Consider the following 13260-nt stretch of genomic DNA (forward strand, 5'->3'; position numbering starts at 1 on the left):
GCAGAGAGACCGCTCTTGAAGGTGGGGGATGGGTGGATTCTCTGCAAACTGTTTGACGATTGGTTGAACGGAAGATTCGAAGTAACAACGCACACTCCGATTGGCTATACAGACTCCCACGAGGGGTCGCATGTAAAAGATTTGCGAAAGGGTTTATTGTTTCTTTGCTTTCGGGAGGCGAAATTGTTTGCTATCCACTCAGTTCTACAATCAAATAAGGAGGCGAAAAAATGGTATGAGAGCTTAAGTTATTGGTAGATGCATTACTTCGGGTGTTGGTGAATATATGTTGGAAGGATTTTGCAGTTGTGGAAAGTGCTGTTTTGGATTTGAACTGAGAAAAACCGAGCAAAATGCATGGTTAAAAAAAGAGCTAATACGTTAGCATTATCAATAGCATTATCTTTGTAGGTCTTATAGTTTTATAGCTTCGATTAAAGGTAGCATGTAGGGTTTATTATAATATGGTCATTTAGGTATCTGCTCTTCAATAGAAAGGTACTTAAACTGATTTATTTATAAGTATTCTTTGACTCGGTGGCTGAAAGCTTCATTAGCGGGCTGAGTTTAGCTATTTCTTTGGCTTAATGGTTGATACGGAGTTACTTCTTCATTGCACGTGTTTTTAAATCAGTCACAGTGGAAGAAAATGGAAGTAAGGGTAGTAAATGTGTGGTTTCAGGGCGATCAGATCACTGTGAGGGGAAACTTTGTTAATTTATGAATGGGGGAAACTTGCTGGCGCGTGTGATTTGTAAGACGCGGGGTCTTTGACATGAACCCGCTGACATCATGTGTGTTCCTTTGTTTTTCACCAGCTAGGTTACAAATGATTATTTTTTATGTTTGTTTTAAATCGGGTAATTTAGTGCTGGGTTGAATACATATGGTTTCCGGTGATCGTTAGAAATGCCGCCTCTGGTTTTGTATTATTTTAGGTTGGCGGGAAAGTGGTCACTGTTCAACCGGTTGGCCATTGTCGCGCGATGGACGTGATCAATTACGAGACTTGAATTTGTTATTGAAACGGTGTGGGTTTTTGTTTTTCAGCATTTTGCATGTTTATTTAAGACAAACAACCGCAGTAGACTTTAGTTTATTTGTTTTGATATTTTTTTAAAGCTTAGTTTCTGCACAAAATCCCAGTTTTCTGACTCATGTCTGTCAGTTTTGCCTTCCTTTGATTTCATGCTCAGTTATTTCCTATTCTGTGATTTTTACTCCTTGCAGGCTGGAGGCAAAGCAGGAAAAGACAGTGGCAAAGCCAAGGCGAAGGCGGTGTCGCGCTCCCAGAGGGCTGGGCTGCAGGTAAACATGTTCATCATGACGGCAGTTTGTGGGTTTGCTGCAGGTGTTAAAACATACCTCATCCTTTTGAGAGAGATTAAGCAGCTTTGGTTTTAATTTAACCACTGTTTTGTATCTGCTTCCTGACAGTTCCCAGTGGGACGTATCCACAGACACTTGAAGACCCGCACAACCAGCCACGGTCGTGTTGGAGCCACAGCAGCTGTGTACAGTGCTGCCATCCTTGAGTACCTCACTGCTGAAGTGAGCTCACCATTATTTTGTGCATGTTTATTACTCCTGTTTGCATTTCTTTAAAACAAAATGTCATTTTTATTTAGGTACTAGAGTTGGCGGGAAATGCCTCCAAGGACTTGAAGGTGAAACGTATCACTCCCCGTCACTTGCAGCTCGCCATCCGTGGTGATGAAGAGTTGGATTCCCTTATTAAGGCAACAATCGCTGGTGGAGGTAAGCTTCGTTATGCTTCTTTCACCTGGAACGCATGCATTTCATCGCTATACTTTGCTCATTTTATTTCCCGTCCTCTCTGCAGACCTGCAAATATTAAGCTACAGCCAGAAATATTTAATCTCACCAAAGTTTGGTTTGTCTTTCAGGTGTCATTCCCCACATCCACAAATCCCTCATTGGGAAGAAGGGCCAGCAGAAGACTGCATAGATGCCATGTTGACCAGAAATTTCGGGACTTGGGCTTTGTTTGGACCAGGAGTTCACATTTGTTCTTTTCTATTATTAATATTATAGCAAACAAAGAGTGATTGTTAGACTTTGTGTTGTTTCGTTGTTCCATAATTAGTAAAAACAAACAAAAAAAAGTACAGAAAAATCCCTTAACTACAGAACCCTTTGTATTTTATTGTAGTAAGTTTGACTGGGGAGCTCCATGCTGAAATGAGAGTGAATTTGTTTGATTGGCATCTGAATCTGTAATGTTTTATACTGAAAAAGTGTTAAAAAATCATTTTTTATATAAAAAAAAAAGACTTGTTTTGTGGTTATTTTCATGAAGTTACAATATTTGCTATAACAGGTTTTTAAGGAGACGATTGTTTTTAACAGCTAAGTGGGTAAAAATAGTTAAATGTGAGATGGTGCTTTTTTTTCTTTTGAATTACTGTAATACCTTGAACTGCAGAAGGATAGTGATGTATAAAAAAAAAAAAAGTTGGATTTTTTTCTTTACATAAAAATGAAGACGTACTGTAAGAGTCTGCTACAGTGTTTCTGTGAATGTTTACAACATAAAAATGGATAAACTTGAGATTATATTGATGGTGTGATCCTCATCCTATCCTCACATTGGAGCAGAAGTCCTGCCATTTAACTTCTGATCTAGATTGGGTTGTTGGCAGCCAGATACTTGGAGAAAAAATAAATATAAAAAAACTTGAGCGCTTAAAGCATCTAACTGCCCTTGCATGTCCACAGCAGAAATCTGCCTTTTCTGAAAAGTAATGTGTTGAGGGCAATGACTGCGTTTTGGTTTTTTTTGTCTTTGAATAAATAACCCTGGCATGTTCTTGGCTTGGTTTAAAACCTACATATTTGTTCATTGTTTTGCATGAACAATTACTCAACATGTACAAACCTGCTAAATGTTTGTCATTCAGATGGATTAGCTTTTTCATTTGAAACCTGGTATAAGAAAAGCATTTAGGAAGAGAAAATATTTTATATCTAGCTAAATATTTTAAAAGGTGGGGAACAAAATAACTTGTCAGATTTATTTGTTCTAAATGCCAGCAGTTTCATCACAGGAGCAATACATTATGTTTCCAACAGAGGGCGCCAGTGGCAAATTCATGTTAGTTGATGGTATTTTATTCCAGCATCAAACTTTTTCTTGTTCAGCTGCTTGTAAACAAATGGTGGTTCAGCCAATCACATGGTAGCAATTCAGTTTATTCATGTGGAAATGGTTAAGATGAAGTTCAAAATGAGCATCAGAATGAAGAAAACGGGGAGTTAAGTGTGTGAGCGTGTCATGGATGTTGGTCTTAGTATTTTCAAACTCACCAAAACTGGACAACCGAAGATGGTGAAACATTTCTGATCTGTATTTCAGCTCCACATTGAGATGGTAGTAACAGAATTAGGTGGGAACAGCCTGATAGTATAGATCCATCTAGTCTTTGTCAACACTTCAGGCTTTTAGTGGTGTGATAGTATTGATGCTTTGTGTTCCTTAGTACCAACAGAGCATAATTTCACGTTTGAATGTATGACCCAAGAATTAATGGGTGTAAAATTTTCTCTCATTTTGTATGTTTTAAAATCCAGAGTCTTTGGTCCTTTAAAAGAACGAAAATTGCAAATATCTTGTTTCTTGCCATGTGACATGCCAGAGGTATTGTAGTGCAAAATGTTTCCACCGGGGAGCAGAAGACAAGCATCAAACTATATACAAGAGGCTTCATCAAAGTTAAAATGATCCAACTGGTCCCAGAAACAGTGTATCTGAAATATGAGTCAAGCATGAAGGGGTTAACACCACAGCCTACCTGCTGACATGTCCATCCCTTTATGAGCACAGTGTAGCATCTTCTGATGGAAACCTCCAGCAGCATATTGCTCCTTTTGGCCCAGTGAGTCATGTGTTTTGTGGATTTGGCTCGCTTCCCAGAAACACCATCTGATATCTGTGAAATTTGGATGCTGGTTAAACACTTCAGACTCTTTTGGTCTTCAAGCCCTTCTTGAAGTTTATGGACACGCTGTTGTTCTGCTTCTGTTGTCATCCTGCTGTCATGTCGGCGGGAATTAACTGAACGTGGAAATATGTCAAAGTGTGTCTCATAGTGGAGAAATTCATGAGTTCATAAGTGGTTATGCATTTTCTTATTCCATCTAGTATGACTGTACATTGTGGAAATGTTGGGGTCATGTGGCTAAACAAGAAATTCTGCAGCTTTCAGTCAGATGATATCAACCAGATTTAATTGTTTTATTAGTCATCAGTAAGTTTCAGTACATAAAGCATCTTTTGTCACAGAAAAATGGGATTATTACAATGCAAGACTGATGCTACACACACCCCTCACATTATCTGACAGGACGTGTGTGTGTGTAATAAATGAAAATTTATCCCCTGGTGCCGCTGTGTGTTTAGCCATTGATTTTCAAGTGTTTATAACTCTTCACCTCCACCGCACAACGATGAAGAGTTTCCATGAAGTGACACAGAGGCGCTCTGACGCTACACAGGATAGAAAATCCCTCATGTCATCTGCACAGCTTTCCAGTCTCACGGTCGTTTTGCCATCTTCAACAAGGACGGTCCGGCCGTTTGCTGCCACTAAATCATGCCGTTTATTCTCACAGCCTGACATTCAAGGCTGAAATGTTGTAGTTGTTTCTGTTCCCTTTGCCTTCTCATCTTCACTTCGTCTTGCATGTTGTGATTCCTCTGAAGGACGATGCCGCTGCTGATGTTTCAGCCTGAAGGATATTGCAGCCATTAGCAAGTAAAGTGTAGGAACACAGTCGATATATGGAGGGAAAACGGCATGAATGAATCCTTAACTTTACAGCTCAAAATCAACGTTGATTTCAGCCGCACCTTTTCTCCTCTTGAAATATTTGATTCACTTCAGCATGAGGATTCAAGGATTAAAGGAACTTTATTGTCATATCAGCTGATTCACATGTCAGAGATACGAAACTGGAACTGAGGTCATGGGCGTAGCTGAGAGAAGGAATATATACTAAAAACTATAGAAAAGTATAAATAGAAATAGTTGAAAAATAAGTAGAAATATAAGCTAAATAATAAAAAAGAAAAGAAAATAGAAATTTAAGTTAAAAATATACACTGAATACAAATGTAGGCTACATGTGCATGAGTTGGTTTGGTGTATTGCACTTAGTGTTGTTGCATTGGTGAAGTAAAGGTGCTCGCAGTGCATGTCTGTCCAGATCTGTTGTCATGAGGTGGGGTGGACGTGGGGAGGGGAGGGGGGTTAAGGGGTGATGCTGTCTACGTAGCATGGCTGGAGTTCAGCAGTCTGACAGCTTCAAGAAAAAAAACTGAGGATATAAGAGGGAAAAACTCAAGAAAAATGCTGCTACGGCAGTTTATCTACAACCAAGCTTCATTTAATCTATCAGTACAACACAATACAAAACATGGCTTATTTTGGGAGTTTAAAACCTCTGATTGGTTTATAAATCCAGTTAGATGGGGATTTTTGTTAGGAATTGCGATGTGAATCAAACCATAGCGGTTTCTTCTGTCAGACTTGATTAAAAGTACCAACAGTACCTCCACCCATCACACCCTCCCATTTTCCCTCTGTATCTATTCCCCTGATGTCCCGCCTGTGTTTCCTGTAACGTTGTGTCAGATACTTCGTTGTGTTGTTCTCTGATTCCTCTCCCGGTTATGGATTATTCCTGTATTCTGGTACCTGCCTCAATGCCAATCTCCCTGTGAGCTCATATTTAGCATTTATAAAAATAAACCACAAGAACAGCTCTTGTCTTCTTCAAGTCTGCACGAGGGTCCTACCTCCTGCTGTTAAAGTGGCCCTGAGGTGCAAAACAACGTGAGATAAAAACACACACGAAGAAAAAGTTTTCTTTTCTTTTAAAGAGCCAAAGATGCAAACACGTTGCAGAATACACAAACACATAAAGTCGGTTTCTCCAAACTTTGGAAATCAGAGGAAGTTTTCTGTATTTTTAGACCAAGAAAACCCTTTTTATTTAAAGCACATCTTTATTTCTTATAATAAACTTATACGAGAAGCACAATTAACTTTTGTTTCCTGACAAAGACCAACAGTAACAAGAAATCTTTGCATGTTTTCCTCCTTTGTCTCACTTCACTGTGCTCATCTCATTATTCTCGCTGCAGTTCCAGCTGGTTGAAGGGTCATAAAATGTCTTTATTACGAGCTGCAAATGATGTGGAGAGATGAATGATGAGACAGTAGAGAAACAATCAACTCTGAGGCTGACAGGAACAGAAAATTGGCTTATTAAAAATGTTCACTGCCACTTCTGAAGTTCTGTTTGCTTCAGACTCGGATGTGAAATGACTAAAATGATCAAACATGTTGATCTGGATGAGTGCTGGCACACAACCCTGCGCGGATAATGATGGGGGTTATTACAACACAGACAGAACTGACCTTTGCTGTGAATTGTCTAATACAATGAACCTTTAACAACAGATCTGAGTTACACTGATTTTATGAAACATTTTGTAGAATTATGGTCTTTTTCTTTGTTTTATCTCCGTTTTCATGTTTGGAAAAAAAAAACTTTCATGGCAGCTTTCTACTTAAAGTAGCACTATGTAGCTATCTGACCTTAAATATATGTGTTTGACATGTTTTGATGCCACAGTAACACTTACTATTTACGTTCCTGGATTTTGTTGCCCGGCAGCGTTCTATCCTTTTTCTTCTGGGATGCTGCGTCGCTTGATGCGCTGCATCCAACGCCAGCAACTGATATACTCACACTGGCAGTGTCAAACGTGCATTGTGGCTGATTTATGAAAGAAATGCAGGAGGACGTTATTGGAAGACCGGAGGAAAAGAAAGTGAGAAAAAGATTGAGAAAAGTCAGCATCAGACTGGTTCTTACTGACTGGAGAGAGTTTAGGAAGGATGCAAGATGGATGCTGAATCTGCTGTCATCACTGGGAAAATCTGCCCAAGTTCAGAAGCGACTCTTTAATTAGGATTAAATTCTGGAGCCCAGAAACTGGTTCTGGAAGGTTACATGAATGCAGTCAAGCATTATAATGCTTTGAACCAAAATGCCAAGCCGCTTCGAGGAGACGGAAAAGTTTAAAACCCTGTTTCCTTGGAAACAAAAACAGAAGCACAAACTTTTCATTTAAGCCCAGTTAGTATTTTCAATCCATCCATCCATCCATCCGTTCATCTGTCCATCCATCCATCCATCCATCCATCCGTTCATCCATCCGTCCATCCATTCATCCATCTGTCCATCCATCCAACCATCCATCCAACCATCTGTCCATCCATCCGTCCATCCGTTCGTCCGTCCGTCCATCGTCCATCCATCCATCCATCCATCCGTCCGTCCGTCCGTCCGTCCATCCGTCCGTCCATCCATCCATCTATCCATCCGTCCGTCCATCCGTCCGTCCGTCCGTCCGTCCATCCGTCCATCCGTACACACATACCTGCTTATTCCATTACAGGCTGGTGTGAGAAGTTGGGGCCTGTTCCATGACAGGTGGTTTAAACTGAAAAGTAGATAAACATTTGGATTTAATGCAAGTACACAAAAGGCACCCCATTTCAGGTGTGGTTTGGATACTTCAGGGTTGCCTCTTCTCTCTGCAGATGATGGAGTTCTTTTGCCTTCTTCAAGGCTTGACCATCAATGCACACACAGGAGAGGTTCACAGCAAAGTAGCATCAATCTCATCTGCCGGATTTTCTGATTCAATTTTACACAACTCATGAAAAACACCTGCAAATTGCTATTATAGTTTATTGAAATTTTAGAAATGTATTCATTTTGTGAAAAATGAAAGCAGCTAATGAGGCTTTGCTTTAAGCAGAAAGGTTTTAGTATCTCAGGATCTTGTGAATGGGAGCTGAAACGGGAGATGTACAGATGTATACCAGCTCTTTAGTGAACAAGTGGAACAAAATGGCAAAGCTTTTGATTTTCTGGTCCATTCCTCACATGTCTGCAGATTCTAGTTCCCTACATCCTTTCAAAAGCTCAAAGTTGTCCTTAGGTCACTGTTTTACTGGACTACTGTTACTGGGCAGTTATAATAAACACTCACCTATTTAATAAAAGGTAGTTCACATACCAAGTTTCTTCAAAGTAAAAAACAAATGATTCAGTACAGCCTAACGCTTTCTCTGCATCAACAAGACAACAAGTCAGATGGATGTCTAAATAACTGAATTACATTTAACAGTCTTCTTGTGCTGTTCCACGAGCTGCTGCCTTTAATAAAAAAACTATTTGGTCTTTAATCATATCCAGTAAAGTATTTCTTAGATGGATTGCCAAAATCTTGGAAAGGATTTTCATGAATGATCCAGTCAACAGGAAGTGATCATATAAAATATTCACACATAAACCTATTAACATCTGATTGAACACACATCGGAAGTTTAACATGAAGGAATGTTTCCTGATCTGTGGATAGGTTGGGAAGATAATGCTCAGAGCAGCTGTCATTGATCAGGATGATGATAATAAAATCTAGAATTGTTTTATTCATGACATCTGGGTTAAAGTGTGTGTGTGTGTGTGTGTGTGTATAGGGGGGGGTGTTTGAAAGTCTTGTTCTTGCCTGGTTTAAATGACTCACATTTATGCATTCAGTTAGCAGAGCCCTTATTGATAAACATGTGAGATATTATAAGCTGATATGCATTGAGTGCTTATACATGTGCTTTATGTATATTTATGGACATGTATGAATGTATTAGGGGTGGAAAAATGGAATAAAAAAAATCAAATTTTGGGATTTTTTGCTTCACAATTTTAAAATAGATTTTTTTTTTGTTTTTGTTAAAAACTATATTTTTTTAAATAAATAAAAATAATTCATAATAAAATTTTTGTCATTTTTATTGTTTTTATTGATCTTTTTACTTGTCTTCTTGGGAATTATAGGAGCAGAATGATGGTCTTGCTACTGTGGTGTTTTTTCCAAATTGAAATAAAAAAAAAAATGACGAGCAAAAAAAAAAGTTTTGTACATTTTTTTTTTTTGGTTTTTAATCTACAGAAACCAGCAGTATCAAAGAATAGTGAGAATCGCAATTGAAGTCAAATCGGCACCCAAAAAAGTCAGGATTGAATCGAATCGAGGGAAATGTATATCATCACAGCCCTAGTGTGTATGTATGTTTATTACATACATGTTCAGGATGGGGGATTGGATCAAAGTCATGACTCGATGCAATCAATTGGTTTCTTTGCCGTTTAATTGCACCAACCAATCATTTGAACTTGGCGACTGATGTGGTACATGTTGTTCTGTCTTTCCTGTCCTCTCCACCCCAACCAGTCGAGGCAGATGGCTGCCCTCTCTGAGCTGGGTCCTGCTGGAGGTTTTCTTCCTGTTAAAGGGGAGTTTTTTCCTTCCCACTGTCGCCGCGTGCATGCTCTGGATGGGGGATTGGATCTACGTCATGACTTGATGCAATCAGTTGGTTTCTATTATAGGATATGTATGAATTGGCTCGAAATGATGTGCGTGTTGATTTGTGTATGTAAAGTGCCCTGTGACAACATTGTTGTGAAGTGGCGCTATACAAATAAAGTTGAATTGAATTGAATTGAGATGGATATTTATATCGTTAGGGATAATTATATAGAGATCTGTCTCATTATGGTTTATATATCTATTTACTGCATAATACACAGATAAATATGTACAATATGGATATTATGTATTAAATAAATATCTCAAACCATGATGAGTAGAAAGGAGTAGAAATTGTAAAGAAAAAAAACTGTATACTTCTTCTTGTTCATATTATAATTTATTATGTTTCTATTGTTTTTTCTTAATTTATTATTTTTATTTTTTGCTTTTACACAAACACACAAACACACACATAAGATATATTCTTCCTTCCCCTACCTTCTCGTCTCCTCTGGGCAGCTCGAAGGCGGTTCATCTCAAGCTGGGGTCTTCTACCAGAGTCTTGGGAGCTTGAGGGTCCTGTAGCGGTTCCCAGGACTGATCTCTTCTGGATGGAGATGTCTGATGTTTCACGCCCCCCAGTTCTCCACTGACTACAGGTACTGCTGTTGCTCTCACCTTCCAGACCTTCTCCAGTTCTTCCCTGAAGACTTGTTCATATTGGCCGTTTCGGCCATCTTCCTGACGTATCCATGGAGCTTGAGTGTTTTAGTGACACTGAAGCTCACTCGTCCTCGTTTCATTACTTTTACACTTTTTAACAAATATTTATTAGTTTCACTGACATTTTCTATTATTAGTTTTAGTTCAGTTTTAATTAAATTTGACAGAGAAACCCTCACTTTATCCTGGTTTTCCACCTGGTTTTTATTTAGATGAAATTAAGACTGGTTTCTGCCCAGCTGGTACAACTTACCCACTGATTTGGATCAATCAACCCCAAAGCTGCAACATATCAATTCATTCTGATCGAATAAACCAAGATGAAATATTACATTTTGTTAGATGTGAAAATTAAAATATGTCTAATGTTGTAAAATATGTTTTAAGATGAGTTGTATAGCTGGAAGTCATCAGAAAAAGATGGTGTAGAAAAAGAAATTTTAAAAAAAGAAAAGAAAAAAAGATTTGGTCAGTGAGATGTTTTATGCCTGATTAGGTTATGCAGATTTTATTTATTTATTTATTTATTTATTTTTTTTTGCCTGTTTGTTCATATATACTGTCCTGAGGACTGGGTTAAAAGAGAGCAGATAATATACGACTTTATATGATCTGCTCCTTCTGTCATTCAAGTTTAAGTTAAAGACTTGTTCAGATTTTTTAAAATATTTTTTTATTTATTGAATGAAATGAAATTTAAAAAAAAAAAAAGAGATTTTTTTTTTTATAACTTTACCTCATTTTGGTTAAGTTTTAGAACTTCAAAGATAAAAAAAAAAAAAGAAGCTTCATCCTGTGATTTTAGCAGATTGTCCAATTTTTAGCGGTGAGGAATCGAATTGAAAAAAATCGAATATTGGGATTTTTAGCTTCACAATTTTAAAATCGATATTTTTGTTAAAAACTTGATTTTTCTTGTTTTTCTTTTTCTTTTTCTTTTTTTTTGTTTTACAAGTAAATAAAAATAATCTATTAAAGTTTTTATTTCTATTTTTATTGTTATTTTTTTTTTACTTGTCTTCTTTTTCAATATAGCAGCAGAATGAATGTCTGACTAATATATTATTTTTTCCTAACAGAAATTAAGAAAAATGATGAGTTTTCTACACAAATCAGTAATATCAAAGAATTGTGAGAATCACAATTTAAATCGAATTAGTGTTACCGCTTTAGTTTTAATTAGAGATGCATTGATAACGCAAGTAGCCTACTTATACATGTCAACATACCGGGTACCTATAAGAGTACTAAAACGTTAACTGGTAAGTGTGGACCAGAATGCAACAACTCTGTGGTTCTTTGTATGATAAAACCAGTTTTTCTTGCAGAGCTGATGCCAATTCAGGACTTTTTAAGAGTCATTATTTTGTTTTTCTGGACAAATGATGACGAAAAGCTAAAATTTAAATTTTGAAAAATATCTGAATCTTGACTTAAAGTGTTTTCTGGTGGACTCGGTTCATAGCTGTTTTTAATGACATATCTATACCTTAAAATCAGCTTTTCTCACAGAGATCATGTCAAAATGGCAGTAATAACGTTTTTCTGGAAAACTGATGATAAAAATGATAATTAATCTCTTTGAATCAACATGTTGATATTGACAGACAGGGGTTGTGTAGTGTCTGAACACTTATAAATACAGAAGCAATAATATGGGACAGATATCAATACTGATATCGGAGCATCGTTCAAGTGTTGAACCTACAGAGATTTCTATTATTTTCAAAATTCTTTACATTATTATTTTTTAAAGTAATTGCCAAGAAATATTTGCATTTGTCCACAGTCCTATGTAAAATCACAACCTCTTCAGCCCTTTTAGGACAGATGTCAGATATTATTGACCTTCCGATATCATCGGATGATACAGTAACGGAAATGATTGGTATCGGTTTTTACTTTTTTAGTGACACAACCTTTACACAATATGCACATATTATAAATCAAACTCTTCAGGTTCCTCTGCTCTAATTCAAAAAGACGAAACATAGGAGATGTCATGTATGGTTTCCCAGATATTTGTGTTTGTTTGGCACAACTTGCTGAAAAAATAGCGAGTGTCAGTTGATATCAGCATCTGAAATGAAGACTTGGACAAAATTTGAATACCTTACATCTGTGACAAAAGCTGGTATCGAACTTCCGAACTTTTCAGCCACTGCTGCAGCTTGCTCTGAGCTTAAGATTCAGAATGAACATATTTTCTCTAAAAACAGCCACATTTTATAGTTGTACCTTTTGATGTTTTTATTTTTTTAAGAAAGAAAAAGATCCACGCCCAAATTTCAGGGAACACCAAGTTTACAATAAAGATTGTTAAAATTACTGGTCTGGTCTGATCCTGGTCTGGTTTCAGAGTTTTGTTGAGTTAGAGTTCAGAATTTCAGTTTCTTGGGTTGAAAAGATTTTCCAGCTTTATTAGATTTTTCTTGTTTTATTGGTCTTATTTAGTTCCTAATCTGTTTAAGACTGCTACTTTGTCCATTGATCAATAAGTTTCCACTCTTCTGATCACCTCTTCTCAATGTATTTACTCCTTTATTTTTTCTTTTTAATCCACATTTCATTTACATCTTCTAAATTGTCAGTTTGGTGTTTTTCTATCATTTTTTTTAATTGTTTGTTTTTAATTTAGCTTCTTGGACTTCCAGCCTTGACAGCATTTTAATTTGTTTGCGTCAATGGTTTTGTTTCAGTTTTATTTCTTTTCCTTAGTTTTTCTAAATTTCCTGTTCATTTCACCTGCTTTAATCTGCTCATTCCCTTCACCTGCTGCTTGTTAGTCATCCTCAGGATATAGCCTGGTCTCTGTTAAGGCCGGCACATTTTACAGGACTCTTCAAACCTGCACAAGTTTAGAGAACACACACTTGATAACATGAAACAGATCGCACGCACGCACGCACGCACGCACGCACGCACGCACGCACGCACGCACGCTATCTCTTCTAATCTTGCGGTGTGTGGCCCTGCATAGTGCAGATATAAAGCTTTTCACGTGCATGACATTCCAGTCTTGGGCAAATGCGTCCTCCTTTAAATGCAACACTGGAAATTTGCTGTAATTTCCATAAATAAGGAGGATAAAATTATTTTAGGTGAACTCTGTTCACAGTTGAGAC

General features: G+C 37.4%; 1 protein-coding gene across 1 annotated transcript; it reads left to right on the forward strand.

The window, feature by feature from the left end:
• Positions 1–146: 146 nt before the first annotated feature.
• Positions 147–2830, forward strand: h2az2a (H2A.Z variant histone 2a). The gene is made up of 5 exons (XM_079251091.1): positions 147–233; positions 1231–1308; positions 1438–1551; positions 1629–1758; positions 1908–2830. Exons 1-5 carry the CDS (start codon positions 231–233, stop codon positions 1967–1969), a joined length of 387 nt encoding a protein of 128 aa, XP_079107217.1. The 5' UTR covers positions 147–230; the 3' UTR covers positions 1970–2830.
• Positions 2831–13260: the final 10430 nt, after the last annotated feature.

This window comes from Telmatherina bonti, assembly GCF_933228915.1.
Source record: "Telmatherina bonti genome assembly, chromosome: 13".
NCBI lineage: Eukaryota > Metazoa > Chordata > Actinopteri > Atheriniformes > Telmatherinidae > Telmatherina > Telmatherina bonti.